Source organism: Eupeodes corollae, chromosome 2, assembly GCF_945859685.1.
Source record: "Eupeodes corollae chromosome 2, idEupCoro1.1, whole genome shotgun sequence".
Lineage (NCBI taxonomy): Eukaryota > Metazoa > Arthropoda > Insecta > Diptera > Syrphidae > Eupeodes > Eupeodes corollae.
In genome coordinates this window covers 3,811,049-3,825,671 of record NC_079148.1, presented here as the reverse complement: position 1 = coordinate 3,825,671, position 14,623 = coordinate 3,811,049, and the positions used below count along the sequence as shown (strand labels likewise).

Here is a 14,623-nt window from a genome sequence, read left to right as displayed (position 1 = left end):
TTTATAAAAAAAAACATTGTGAATTCGATTTTTCTCAAAATCTTACCAGATATTACAAACATTATTTTTCATTGCACACAATTGTTTTGGAGATAAAATAATTTTTTGTTCGTAAAATTTTCGAGGTGTTAATTGCATTTTTTTCAAAAAATGTACTTGTTTGGTATCACATTACAATATATTATAAAAAATTTAATTCAAGTCCCTATCGTTTTTGGTTTATGAGATATTTAAAGTTAACCAAAAGGTTCACCTTTTTTTTAAATTGCTATATTAAAAAAATTCACTTACGCAATTTTTTGATAGCCCTTTCTGCAGCTTTCTATAACAAAATTTATTTAAAGTCGATATCTCTAATGGTTCTTGACCTATAAACCTCTGACGTACGGAAGTTTGTACACACGCACGCCCATACATCTTTTTAAAAGCCTTTTATTTTGTTTCTGAAACCTGAAGAAATGTCAAAATTTTCAATTTGAAAAATCGGACCCATTACAATAACAATGGGAAGTTGAAAATTACAAAATATAGAAAACATCTACCAAATTTTAAGTATTTAGAACCAAACAGTTTTTATGTTTAATAACTCCTAAAATACTTTGTATAGAAGTTTTAGAATAATAGAAAATAATTTTATTTTACTTTCTTAACTGATAAGACATTTTTAATGAATGAATAAAACAATATTTAATCAAAACCAAATTAACGTGTTTTAGAATTTTATGTTTTTAATTATAGAAAAATGTTAAACTCGTTACAAATTTTGTTGAATGAATTAAATAAGTTTTAATTTTATTCAATACGCAAACGTAACTCAAATAATTTTTTTTTCATGTAGAATGTGACACAGAATGTTGGATGTGAAAACAAAATGGTGACACTTTTTTTTTGGAATTTTATTAAGCTTATAAATTCAAATTTAACCTTTTTCCAAAGGCAAAATAATTTGTAATCCAACTAAAAATTTTCAATTTCTTAAGTCTTAACTTCTTTTAAACAAAAAATGTCACAATCTTTGTTGGTGTCAAGGGAGATTAGTTCTTTTCAACTTTTCAGAAGACATTTTTTGAAACCATTCCAATACATGATGTTTTTTATTTGATTGTTAAAAAATGTCCTTTGAAAGTATTCTCCCTTCAACTAACGTCCTAACTTTACAAAAAATCAATTATATAAGAAAACAAGCACAAAATAAAACTTTTTTAATTAATTATGTGTCTAAAAAAATAAAAAAGAAGAGATAATCACACCCTTTTGGCCTTTCTCACTTTGGTCATAAAACTTATAAGGAAAAAACTTTTAAATTCATAATAACAAGAGTATGTAGTTTATATGATTGTCTAAGTTTACAATTTAAACAAGGTGTCAAAATATATCATACAATATTAAAAATTAACACTTTCAGCTTTCCGGAAATAAAATTCTCAAAGTTTTCAACCTTTATATTCCTTGCTGTAAACTCTTAAATTTCAACCATACTCGTGTGTCCTATATCCTTAACCCTTCACACACCGACTTATGTTAACTCATTATAAGTTTCCAGAAAAGTGGCATGTCACTATAATTTTGATACAAAGTTGTAGGTGTTCTGATGCTCGCATATCAAAACTTAAACTTGTGGTGTCTGCAGTGTGTTGCTGTTTTTCTGAAATGAATCGAACTTCCCAAACAGCGTAATAACGTGTCAACATAGGTATAGGAGTTTACTACACTTTCAACTTTATTAATCATAGAAAAGGACATCGTATACAACTTTTAATTTATTTTTATCGATGCGATTTTCAACGTCAGCAACAAGCTGAAGTATAATTTCAAAATCTTGATACTTTAAAATCTTCATCAAAATTATTTTAATTATTCGTCTAACTGCAGTATACGTGTCCTTCATGTTTCCAGATTATGGTTTATGGATTTTCCTTATAGAAAACCCAGATTGTGTTTCCATTCAACCTCTCCATCACCAGTGGATCATATAAGTGGTGAGAAAATGCAATGCTCCCTTAACAAAGCACTATTGACCAAATAAATTTGAACCTTTACTTTTGCATCATCCACTTCTCCATCCCCACAAACTATGATTTGGACAAAGTGTCTAGGTTTCTGGTTAACATTTATGCCCTCTCCATAGTGTACTCAACTCATGTCCGATCATCGCATATTATTGACCAAATACCATCCAAGAACCAAAAGCATTTGAGTTTGCTTTGTGTGGTTGAAGCAACTAGATTTTACTTGCAAACAGAAATCAGCATTCAGGATTTTGATGCGCTCCAACATAATTCTTTGATGTTAAATCGCATATTGTAATGCCATGAAGTTTATGGTCCCACCGCAAACAGAGAAGTCCTTAAAACTCTCCCATGAACTCTCGTAGAGATATTCATGGAATTTTCCCCGAAAATAAATTCAAATTAGTTTTCAAATGAATATTATACAAAATGTTACAAAAATGTGTTGTTTTTTAAACGAAAGTTCACATATGGAAAATGCATCCTTTCTGGATCCTGACTACTCGTACGTTGCATATAAGCTCCAGCAGGGTGTCCTCAATGGCTATTTAATTTACAATCTTAATACTCTATTGGAACCTCTTTTAAACAGTCATTGGAAATGGAATATATTCGAACATAAATTCTACATATAGCCATAAAATTCATGGACTTCATTCTCTCTAATAAAATATACCAGGATAATGATAATTTGGCTCCAGCTTTGAGCATGTGTTATTTTGTGTGTGTGTATTTTGTTGTTATTTGTTTTGTTTTCAGTTCTCCAGTTGATTGAATTGATTCCGATTCTCCTGTATGTCGTGTATTTTTATTTCTATCTAGGTAGCTACTTTGTAACTTAGATATCTTTTAGATTGTAGCACGTAACAAATGGAATTTTACAGAAATGAAATTTGTAACATACCCACTTACATATATTTTCCTTGTAAAAGTAAATTGTCACGTAGTTGTTTAAAACGATTTGTTTACTTTTGTCAAGACAATTTATACAATTATTTGGGCTTTGAGTTTTGAGAAAACAACAATTTTTTGTTTAGGTGACATCTAATTTTAGAAAATAAATATGTATGTACATTCGGCACTGGAATCAAATTGTCCTAACGTATGATGGCACTTTAATTTTTGAAGAAGAAAGTTAAAAATAGAACAATGTGTTATTTTATCAATTATAGCTGAATTAAATACTTAAATCCGACAGACAATTTCATAAGGAAAAGATTTTGTTATTAACAAAAATCGAAGTACTATGTTTTTAAACAAAATTGGAATCCCTCGACAATCATAAAAAGAGGCTTGGGTTCGGCCCACACTGATAACTTTCCAACCCACTGTCGATTTGTCTTAACATTTTTTTTTTGTTCTAGATTTTAATTTTTATAAAGCGAACCGACTACTGGATTTTTATACAAAATTTTAAAAATGTCGAAAAGAATATTTCCTATAAGATAAAATTAGTTTAAAGTCAATTTAGTCGAAAAACAATTTTAATTAACCTTAAGCAACGTTTCTATGTTTCGAAAATGTTCATATGTTCGATATGTCTATTGATTCTTCAGATATGGATGACGAAAAGAGTAATTACACTTGAACACACAGACATTTCTCTAAAACCCTTTTATAGTGACCAAGAAATGTCAAAATTTTCAATTCGACAAATCGGACCGATTACAATAACTTTCTATGGGAAGTTTAAAATTACCTTGGCAAAATTTAATTACCTTTAAACTAATTTTATCTTATAAAAATATTGTTTTTAACACTTTAATAAAGATTAAGAATTTACAAAAAACTGATGTTCGACTTGACTTCAACATTTTTAATTGATTCAAAATGTTGTTAATAACGTAAGACAATATTATAAGAAAAATCCAATCGAAAATTTATAAAAATAGCTTTTCGAACATTTTAGGGGACAAAATCAGATTGAAGTCAAACTTATCTTATCATATTAAAAATATCGTTACTAACTTTTAGTTAAACTTAAAAACAATACAAAAATGAAAAGAAATGGTTTTCGACTCAAGTAATATGAAAACAAAAAAACGTATTGACCTTAAATTTGTTTTACCTCAAACAAAATATTGTTGTTAATATTTTTTTAAAGTTTAAGAAAAATCGACAAACTGTTACGGATGTGAAGTTGTGGCTTGAATTCCATCCCTTTTTTTTCAATTGAAATTATAAAAGAAATACCCTTTATTTTCTAGTGGTTTCACTGTGGAACCACAATACTGAAAAATATTTATATATGTTCTTATAGGTCTCATGATGAAAACCATAATCCATTTGTGTAAAATGTAATTGATACCTTCGAGGACAAAGGGTAAGAGAAGTTTTCGCATAATCTTGATGTTCTTATTTATTTATTCCAAACGTAAGGACGTATAGACGTCATAAAAACCATAGATGAAGGCATTGAACGACCGACAAAGTGCAAAAATTAAAACTCCGCATGTTTGAATTTTTTATTTCGTGTGTCGCTTTATAAAAAAATGTAATTAATTGCTTACAAAAGTTTCTTATTGTAATCATAAGACAAATTTTCTTTAAATTTTTCATCACCAGTGCTTCTTTAAGATAAGGAGTTAAATGTTTTTATTTTATCATGAACCATATATTTAGAAAACAAATAATGGTTCGATATATCAAAAATGTATCACTCTATTTAGAAGATATATACAAATTCCTTAGACCCTTGAATATCGATTCCAACAGTATTGAGATTATTTAAAGAAAATATTTCCATGAAATGCTATTTCAGCAAAAACTATCAAATACACTTTCGCTTTGTTGTTTACTAAATTTTGGATAAAAAAATTCAAAAACTTTCTTCAATGTATCCTTTTCATATATCTGTGTCGAAGGACGTGTGTTACATACATATGTAAATACTTTCAGATATTAAAGAATGTTTTTAAGATACACAAACCCTAAAAAAAAGAGGATACAAATTGTGAACATTGTCCATCAGAGAGAAAACTTTCTATCTACATATGTGTGGTATGTGAAATGTGAGCCATTTTCTTCCCATTCCTGTCCTTATAATCGTGTTGTTTTTCCTTTTTCCAAGGAATCATTTGACAGCCTATTTACTTTTATGAGAAAGAAAAACATTCTCAGGATCGGAGAAGGCCTTAACACATTACAATATTTTAAATTTGCTGTCATACTCTGTTGATGTAATGAAAGTAAGGCTGGCGTCACAAAACATTGAAAGAGAAGGTATTATTAATGCCGCCAATAACTACGACTCTATATGTCAGTGTCCTTTCTGGAATAGAGGCATACATATATTGACATTGAAAAAAGATCATATATTGACATTGAAAAAAGATCCACCCTTAGTCAGCTCTCTATTTATTTAATTGACCATAATTTGTTTCATTTATTTTTCTGTAGACATTTTCCAATAAAATATTAGGAAAGTTTCTATTTTGTGTCGTAACTTGTATATGATGAGTAATTTTTGAAGACAATCATTTTAAATGGTTAAACAAGAAAGTTGAATGTCCTTTAAGCTTATACGCCATATTATTAATGCTTTGGTAGGTTTAACTTTAAGGAGCCAGAAGTTATTGGATTTTTTCATGTGAAAAATCTAAATTAATATAAAAGATTTTCAATTATTTGTTCGTTTAAGAAATTGATTTTAGAGAATTTTTGATTGACTTTTGAGGCTAGGGTGCGAACCAGATTGATAACTTCCCATTGGTGCCATTACAAATGTCCAAAATATATTTTTGTGTTATAAGCCAAAATATTGTTCTGCAGTGAAATTCACTCAAAAATTAAAGATTAAGCAGATTTAAAAAATTTAGTTGTATTTTCGGTAGGTTATAATTTATTTTTAAAGTGTTAATTAGATTTTTCAAAAAAATGTACTCGGTGTCGAGAACACCTGTGACTTGGTGACTTAAAAATTATTTGGAACTTAATATTGCTAAGTTCTACTTCTTCTAGTAGAATCTACTCAATCACTTTTTCACATAAACGCTTAAAGACTCCGTTTCATTTCTATTTTATACCTACTGTCAATAAAATTCGGGACCCCTTTTCAAAGAATTTATATTTACAGAATCAAGTTCATCCAATGAAGTTTTCTTCGCTTTGGTTTTCGTGGTTTATCTTCAGTCTCGTTGTGTGGGGGGAAGGGGGGAACCGCCCTAGGCCTGGCATTTTCTAGGGGCCCGTAAAATTGAAATCAATGAGGAGAGTTTTTTTTTCAATATACTCTTTATTCATCATCAACATAACTTTTCCCAGTTATTTTTAAAATCATTCATGCTTACGCAATCAGGCCCCTGTTTGCATGTTATCTACCAATCTATCAGTCACAAGCTTGCCGATCTGGGCCCTTGTTTATTATTGGTGTACATTTTTGTTAATATTTAATGAAAAATTGGACAACTCTTAACTATTGAATCAAACGGTTTCGCTTTTCTATTTAATTTAACGTAACTTTCAAATTTATTTTATTTTGAAAATTTTTAAAGTCAAAATAAGACGCCCACCAACTTAAAACAAAACACAAACATTTAATTCGGTTTCTGTTTTTATAAAGTTTCTTTTCATCTATTTTATTTCCGAAATTATTATTATTATTGAACAATAATGTAATTACAGAATTCAATTAATATTTATCAGAGCTTTAGTTAGCAGGGCCTTTAGCTCGTTTGGAGAAAACTTAACTTAAATATGTTTACTAAGTCTTGTAGTATTTTCGCTCACAAATTTTATATTACCTGGTAATATTTCGGTTAAGAGTTCTTTCAGAGGTTTGTTCGATATGGATAAGGATGTTGAGTTGATATGCGGACATTGAAGGATATGGGAAATGTTCAAAGTTGGGCACTGGCATGAACTTAAAAAAAAATGGTAAATATGGGGGGCTCGAAGTTTTTCCGTCCCGATCCCGAGCCCGGAATTCCTCTCAAGAGCAATGTTTATCTTGGAACAATCCTGTATTGTTCCTTGCTATTTTCACCGTCTGAAACATCTCAACTTAAACTCTTTGAAAGACCGTTCGCAAATTTCACACATTCTCTTTACTCATCGACTTCTTTCTGGATCCATTGATTGGTTTTCCTTCTACAACTTTTTTTTTTCAACACTTACCATCGTAACACTCGTAATTCTCGACTCTTTTATGTTGCTAAAGACCAAACCTCTTATGTCTCCAATGAATCTATATCTCCTATGCTGTGAAGTGTAGATTCGCACTTGGATTTTTTTAGTTTTAGCCTCAATACTCCTTCCGTAAAACTTCGTCTTTTGAGTCTTTCCCTCTACAATCTTAGGTTACATTCAATTTTGATTAATTTATATTTAAAAGTAGCTTGTATTTAAGCCGAATAAATAAGGATTTTGTCCCCATCTAATTTTTTTAAATAATTGGTGCTAGCAAATTCTTTCTTGTTTTTTCAATTAAATTTTCATAAAAATGTTGAGATTTGTTGAATTCTCATAGGAAGACATTGTAATCGGTTCGATATGTCGACGTTTCTAGGTCCCTAGAATCTAAATAAAAGATTTTTTATTGCATGGGTGTGTGCATAAGCCCGTTAGTTTGAGAAGCTGTTTTTGCCGTCTGTATCTCAAGAACAATGAAGATATTGACTTAAAATAAATTTAGCACTACAGATAATAACGCAAAAAAATGCAGAAAGGCTCTCAAGAAAATTGAGTGGGTGGAATTTTTACCATAGCAATTTAAAAATGTACATTAACTTAAAATATCTCACTAACCAATAACACTAGCGTTTTATTAAATAATTCAAAAATGCTACTAAAGTTTTGTAAAAATTGGTTTTCTACTAAAAATAGATTTTGAAATCAAACTATATTATCATATGCAGAATGTTGTTGCTAATTTTTAGATAATTTTTAAGAAAAATTAAATTGACAACTCTTTTAACAATATAATAAAACATACAAACCTTTTCAGTTATCAGTCACTTGAAAGACTTTCTTTGGAAAAAATGGAATTACACACCAGCAGCAGCTTTAAGAACGTTGAGAAGTTAAGAATGAGAAAGCATGCTGCTCCCAAGAAATTTTCGTCTGTTCGTTTTGAATACTGGGCAGGTATTCCATATTACATATTCCATCTGTATGTCTTGGGAAGGCTCTTCCATTGATATTAAGAAGCCCGCAGTAAGCTTTAAAAATTATTGAAATCATATCACGTGAATTAGAGTCATCAAAGTATTTCGGTATGCCAGAGTACCTACATCAAGTTTCAATATTCATCTTGAAATTTAGACAGTATCGCATTAACTGTAAATTCAGTCCAGTGTTTTTCTATCAGTTTCAGTAAGAGAATGTCATGAAAGCTTGGTTGATACTTGAGCAAAGTACAACATAATAGCTTTTGAGGCGGCATTGCATACGTTAAACTTTGTTGAGTGTTGTCTCGCAGCAGTCTCGACCACTGATGGAAGTTTTAGATGCTCTCAATCTGTTTGTTAGATGCTCATTCCAAGACATATTGTAATTAAACACTACGCCAAGATATTTGTATTCATTAGACACATTTATTTCAGAATTATAGTAAAACCAATTTTCGCACGCTGATCGTCTTCTACCGTTGTGAAATATTACTATTTCCGACTTATCATGATTTTTTTCAAGATTCCATTGAATGCAGTAAGTCTTTAAACCCTCAATTAGCTGTTGCAAATTTCTAACAGTACAAACATTGTTTGAAGATCATCTAAAACAATACCGATTGGAAGTTCCGCATGAACATCATTTAAAAAGAGACCCAAAAGAAAAGAGTTTAGCACATTTCGTTGACGAACACCTTCTTTGAAGATATTCACAGAGTTGATTGCTTATAAATAAGAGTATTCCTGTCAATTCTATCAAAAGCAGCGTTAAGATCAAGGAAAAAAGCGCAGAGTTGAAGTTGAATAAGGCATAAAAGATTATAAACGCTGTCCACAGTAAAATAGTTGGTTCTATATGCAGCTTGAAAATTATTGTTGATGTTGTTTTTTCGAACCAAGCTGACAGTCTGTTCAAGAGAACTGTAATAACAGCTTAAAGAGCGTATCAAAAAAAGAAAGTCCTCTATAGTTTGACACAACATTTATAACTCCTTTCTTGAACAATGGGTTGCAGTTTCAAGAATTTCTGTGAATAACTTCTGTATTTCTACAATAAAAAATGAATGGAGTACGGTATTCTATCAAAATCAGGAGTTTCCAGTTCTTTTGATAAAGAAGAATATATCTCGTGCAGCTCAATAGAGCAATCTAACTCTGGAACATATTGCTGAAGAAGAGCGTATGAGATGAATCTCTTGATTGCGTGAGTAAGCTTTCAAAATGCATTTTAAATTCAATTACTTTACTACATTGTGATTTTAATCGACAGTCCGCGTATTTGCCTAGCAATCTTTCACCACTCTCTGGCTGAAGAAACAGATTCAAGAATACTAGTAAAGCTAACAAAATATACTTGTGTTTTAGTTTCTCATAAAATCATATATATTTTTGGCATCATAGTAGTTTGTTCGACTTATTTCCAGGTTTAGTTTTCTGAAGGCTTTGAGGTGTTTAACAGCATTTTTTCTGGTCAAACTTAACATTTTGTCACATGGGAGCTCCGTTTGCTTAATCAATATAGTTTTGATTGCCTAGCAGCGTTCTTCAATCGAATCTGTTAGTATTATGATGGTCGGTACAAGTGGTTCGAGTTTATTTTTATAAGAAACACTTCTCTGGTCGTATAATTTTATTCTGGAGATACCTCTTTGCTTGGTCTTTTCTGCTGTTAATGAAGATTTAAAGAAACAAATTAATGAAATGTAATCTGAGAAGGTTACACAATCAACATTAAAATCTTCAACCAAATTAGAGATTGCGAAGAACAACAGTAGTCAATCACTGAAGAACCTTTACTACTTACAACAGTATATTTACTATTTTTTTTACTTAACCCTCTAACATTAAAAATAAATGCACCAATATCATCAAGAAATTCAATAAATTTGCTGAACTAACTATCACAGTTAGAATCTTTTGAGTAACTTGTTCTCATAATCGAGAATGTAGGGATCAAGTGTAAGTTCTCACATTGAAATTCCCTCCGAGAGTGAAATTAGTGGATGCGAAGTCAGAAAAGAAGTTTTTAAGAAGTTTTTAAGAAGTGTAAAGTTTCTGTTTCAATAACTACATATACATATTTTCCTATTTTCCTATTTTAAAACTGGTTCTTTATTTTTAAAATAAAGTTCCTTTAAATATAATGAATAATTTTTATTGTTAAGAGAATTAGGATTTGGAGAACATTTTTGGAATATATTTAAAAATGTTAACTATGGGATTGCCAATGAGCGGTAAAATTTCACTATCTTAGTAAACCTCTGAATAATTAGAAATTGAAGCCCGTAAAAGATTTAATGATGTTAATATTTGTAAGCCTTACGCTCCATTTTCTGTGTACTTTAAAGCAATGGCTGGATCTATTTTAAATTGACTGAATAACTTATTTTGACAATTTTAAGCTCTCCTATTTTAAGCAGGAAGCTTTCTCAATTCAGCTTTTACCTTTTTTCTTTTTATATAAGGGTCAATAAATCAAATTAATTCCAGAAAACTGTCTTTTGGACTCTAATTTGCAAACTTAATTACAACCAGCCCTGATTTATGTCTCATTTTCAGAAAATCTAAATTTAACAAAAACATAACAATCCTGATTACGAGAGCTATATACAAATAAGTAAATTTTAGATGTGAAGCACGTCCAGACTGAAAATCAAAATAAACAAAACTAAAGTATCTACATAGATACTAGATACATAGATAATAAACTTCAAACAAAGTTTGCATGATGTGCTCTCTCATGTGACAAGGAACAACATTTATCGGAGAAGAAAGGACCCTCAAAAATATTTCGCAATATAAAGCAAAAATGAAATATTCCTTATTTTTGTCTCTATTTCATAGTCATCATCCTGAGTACCTTAGTATCCGATACGCTACGTCTACGTAACACAGGGAGATGATTTCATGGGGGAAAAAGTATAGATGATGCTATAAAACATTCTACACCCAATTTTATTGATGGAATGTGAATTCGTTAAGGATTTTAGGGACAAAATCTTAAATTACTATACATAACACTCAATGGTGCTTTGCAAACCTCATATACTCGTACACAATCAGTTGAACCTCCCAGTGCTGTAGTAAAAACGAAAACAGATTCGTTTTGTAATCCAGAATGTGTCCCATCGGATGTGTATGGCTTAAGTAAAATGTCCTTGAAATTTTGGGGTGGGTTGTTTTCATCAGCTTTTGTTTTGTTTTTATTTTATTTTGTTTGTTTATTTTCAAGTTGGTAATAAATTAAGGAAGAGAAACCTAACTTGAAACCAAGCCATAAAGTTTCGTATGTACGTGCAATTAATGTTTTAATATGAAGTTAAAAATAATTTCCAGATGAGTTTTTTTTATTGTTTCAATGACCCTAATCAAAAAGATCATTAAAATATTTTGTTAATGTGCATTAATTTCGAATTCAAAAGACCCGAAATAATGTTTAACTTGGCTGAAACAATAAATCAAATTTAAAGAACTAATCTGACATCAACTTAATAGCTTATTACTTTAAGCTGAAATATAATTAAAAATTCCAATGATGATTTTAAATGAAAGCTATTTTGGTATTACAAACCTTCTTCTTATAGAAATTCCTTTCAAATGTTGACTTCACTCGGAATTCTCATTAATTATCGATATTAATACCTATCCCATTATTTTATAATATTTACAAAAATTCCATTTAATTAATTTTCCAGGTCAGGATGATTTGTTGAAGACACAAAACAATCTCTATACCTTCAGTTAACCGACTTTCAAACCTAAACCATTTAGAATACCTTAAACCCGCAAATATCTAATAAAAATGCCTGTGGGAGGCAGAACCGCCGGAAAATTTGGATACTCGGATAACAGCTACTACAGTGGTAAGTAAAATATAATCATTTTAAAAAGCAATTACAGTTACTCGCATAAGCTTGGATAAGGATATATGACGAGTGACGACGATACGATGAGGTATACGCTTAAGAGTTGAATTCTTCATCCGTTAAATGAGCATCACTTGCTTTTGGCTCGCAGTGACATATTAGATGGTTGATGGTTCCGAAAAAATGTCCTTTTTAGCTACATTCAAAAACACACACACATTTAAGTTGGGAATGGGAATCCCATCCCATATGTAATTAATCTGAATTGTTGGCAAGCTTTTAAGTGCTAAAATTCCAAGTGATGCTAACTGCAAGGTTCATATTATTCAAATTATGTGCTCCTTTTTGTGACAGATGGTGGCAGACGACAACGCACATCACCACATTCGACTTTAAAAATTTCATACAAAGTATGCTCTGCTCACAAAGGATACCTATATCCTTAGGAATATTTGATGTATGTTCTTATGATGGGTTATTGTGAAAATGAGTAGATATGTTATATGTTCTAAAACAAGCAATTTTATTTTTATTAAAAGGTTCATAAATGGTTATGTTGATAATTTAATAAGAGCAATCAGGCATGTTGTTGTTTCAAGTCCTTTTTTTGTTACAGAATGTTTATACAATGATGTACGAACACATGTTGTCCCAAAAGGATAACATATAGGTTTATAATGTGAGGACGTTTCAAAATATTCTAATAAAATTATAAATTTTAAAAACCTACTCATATCGTGTGATCTTATACTTGTATACCTACCCACTCGTATGCAAACATAAGAGGATATTTCAAAAGGATATAAAGTATTAAATTGCGATACAAATGGGAATTTAAAAAGGTAAAAGCAACAAGTCAGTCCTTTTTTTAGAAGCCTAAGGGGGGGAAATATGATTTTATTTTTAGGAACAATATTTAAGTCGTAAATCTTAGCCACGCATTTTCATTTTCATGATAAAAGCTAATAAAGTTTGAGGGCATCCGAATAACGTGTATTATATTTATGTTTATAGGGGGGAAATTCAAGGATGATAAAAATAGAAACAAGCAAAATGTCATAGGTATAAGATTTTCGTCATTACGTTGTTTTTATTTTTTGTGTAAGTAAGTAAGTCCTGAGCTTGTATATAATTTCTGTGGCAAAAGTTTTTAATGTTTATTTTGCATAAAAGACAAAGGCGACTCACCACGATGGTGCTATAAGAGTATTAACCATTAATGAAAGACAGTACCAGGATAATACGCAAAGTACTCCCAAACATTTAAATTATAGTCAAAAATGTCAACATTGATCTTTTATATTTTTAAAAATTTACCCAAAGCTAACAACAATATTTGGTATAAGTTGAATTTCGTTTGGAGTCGATGTTTTTATTTATTTTCAAGATATTTAAGTCAGACATCAGGGGCCTTTTTCACCAAACACTTTTCATTTTGGAACTTTGCAAACAAAATTATAACCTGCAAAGCAAAGTGCAAACTGTTTCACAAAATTTGCGAAGTTTGTAAAATACATGCAATTAATTCGTAGTTCCAAACTAAATCTAAGATTGTGTTTATTTAGATGAAAAGTTGTAAAATAATACTAAGTGTTTACAATGTTTACAATGCAAAATGATTCGATAGGACAAAAAAAAATAAAAAGTTAGCAGTCTTGGAAGTTGTAAAAATCAAATGTAATTCATTAATGATAATATTCGACATATGATGAACTACTGAAATTTATAAATTGTTCTACAACCGATTTTCTACAAACGTTTTTTTGCTATAAATTGTTAAATTCCATTGAAGGCTACGACATCGATTTATTAAAAAAAAACCTCTACAAAATTAGACATTTTTGAAATAGAGATGAATAAACGCGTTAACACTAAAATTCCAAATTCATTTTCGTTAGTAAATTCTCCAAAATTAAACCATTATTTGATTCCTGAATTTCAAATCAGGTCATATTTTTTATTATTAGTTTTCAACAACTTTTCAAAACAAAATCTTATTTAAAAATTGTTATTTCTCTTTCCTTATGCCTGGGAAGCTTTTTAGAATCCTAAATATAATTTGGAAAATTTATTGTTTGGTGGAAGACAGAAAGAACACATACTTACTTACTGACTTAAGGTGGCACTTCAGTCCAAGCCGGACCTGGGCCTTAACCAACATGCGTCTCCAGCCAGCTCAGTTCCTAACTAGCTGTTTCTAGTTTCGAACGCCAACTTGGTTGAGGTCTTCACCCACCTGCGTGCGCCACCTGAGTCGCGGTCTTCCTGTACTGCGCCGTCTTTCCGGATTGGATTCGAAGACCTTCCGATCTGGAGCGTTGATGTCCATTCGCTTTACTTGCTCTAGCCATCTAAGCTGTTGGACTTTAATTCTACTAACTATAGGTCAGTGTTGCTGTACAGCCCTCCATTCTCCATCTATTCATACGGGTCCAAAAATCACCCGAAGAATTTTTCTCTCGAAGCATCCTAAGACGCCATCATCTTTCTTTGACAGGGTCCAGGCCTCAGCGCCATAAATGAGAACCGGTATGATGAGTGTCTTATAGATGGTGATTTTAGATGCTCGAGAGAGGACTTTAGTACCCTATTGTCTTCTAAGTCCAAAGAAGCAGCGATTTGCAAGAGTTATTCTTCGTTT

At 30.7% G+C, this 14,623-nt stretch overlaps 1 protein-coding gene across 1 annotated transcript in view; it reads left to right on the top strand.

Moving 5' to 3' along the window:
- LOC129946886 (uncharacterized) overlaps positions 1 to 14,623 on the top strand; it is a 79,824-nt gene that overhangs the window by 39,387 nt on the left and 25,814 nt on the right. Inside the window, exon 2 of the mRNA XM_056057254.1 lies at positions 11,812 to 11,979. Coding sequence (XP_055913229.1) covers positions 11,919 to 11,979 — 61 coding nt within the window. The 5' untranslated portion in view covers positions 11,812 to 11,918. The remainder of the gene's footprint in view (positions 1 to 11,811; positions 11,980 to 14,623) is intronic.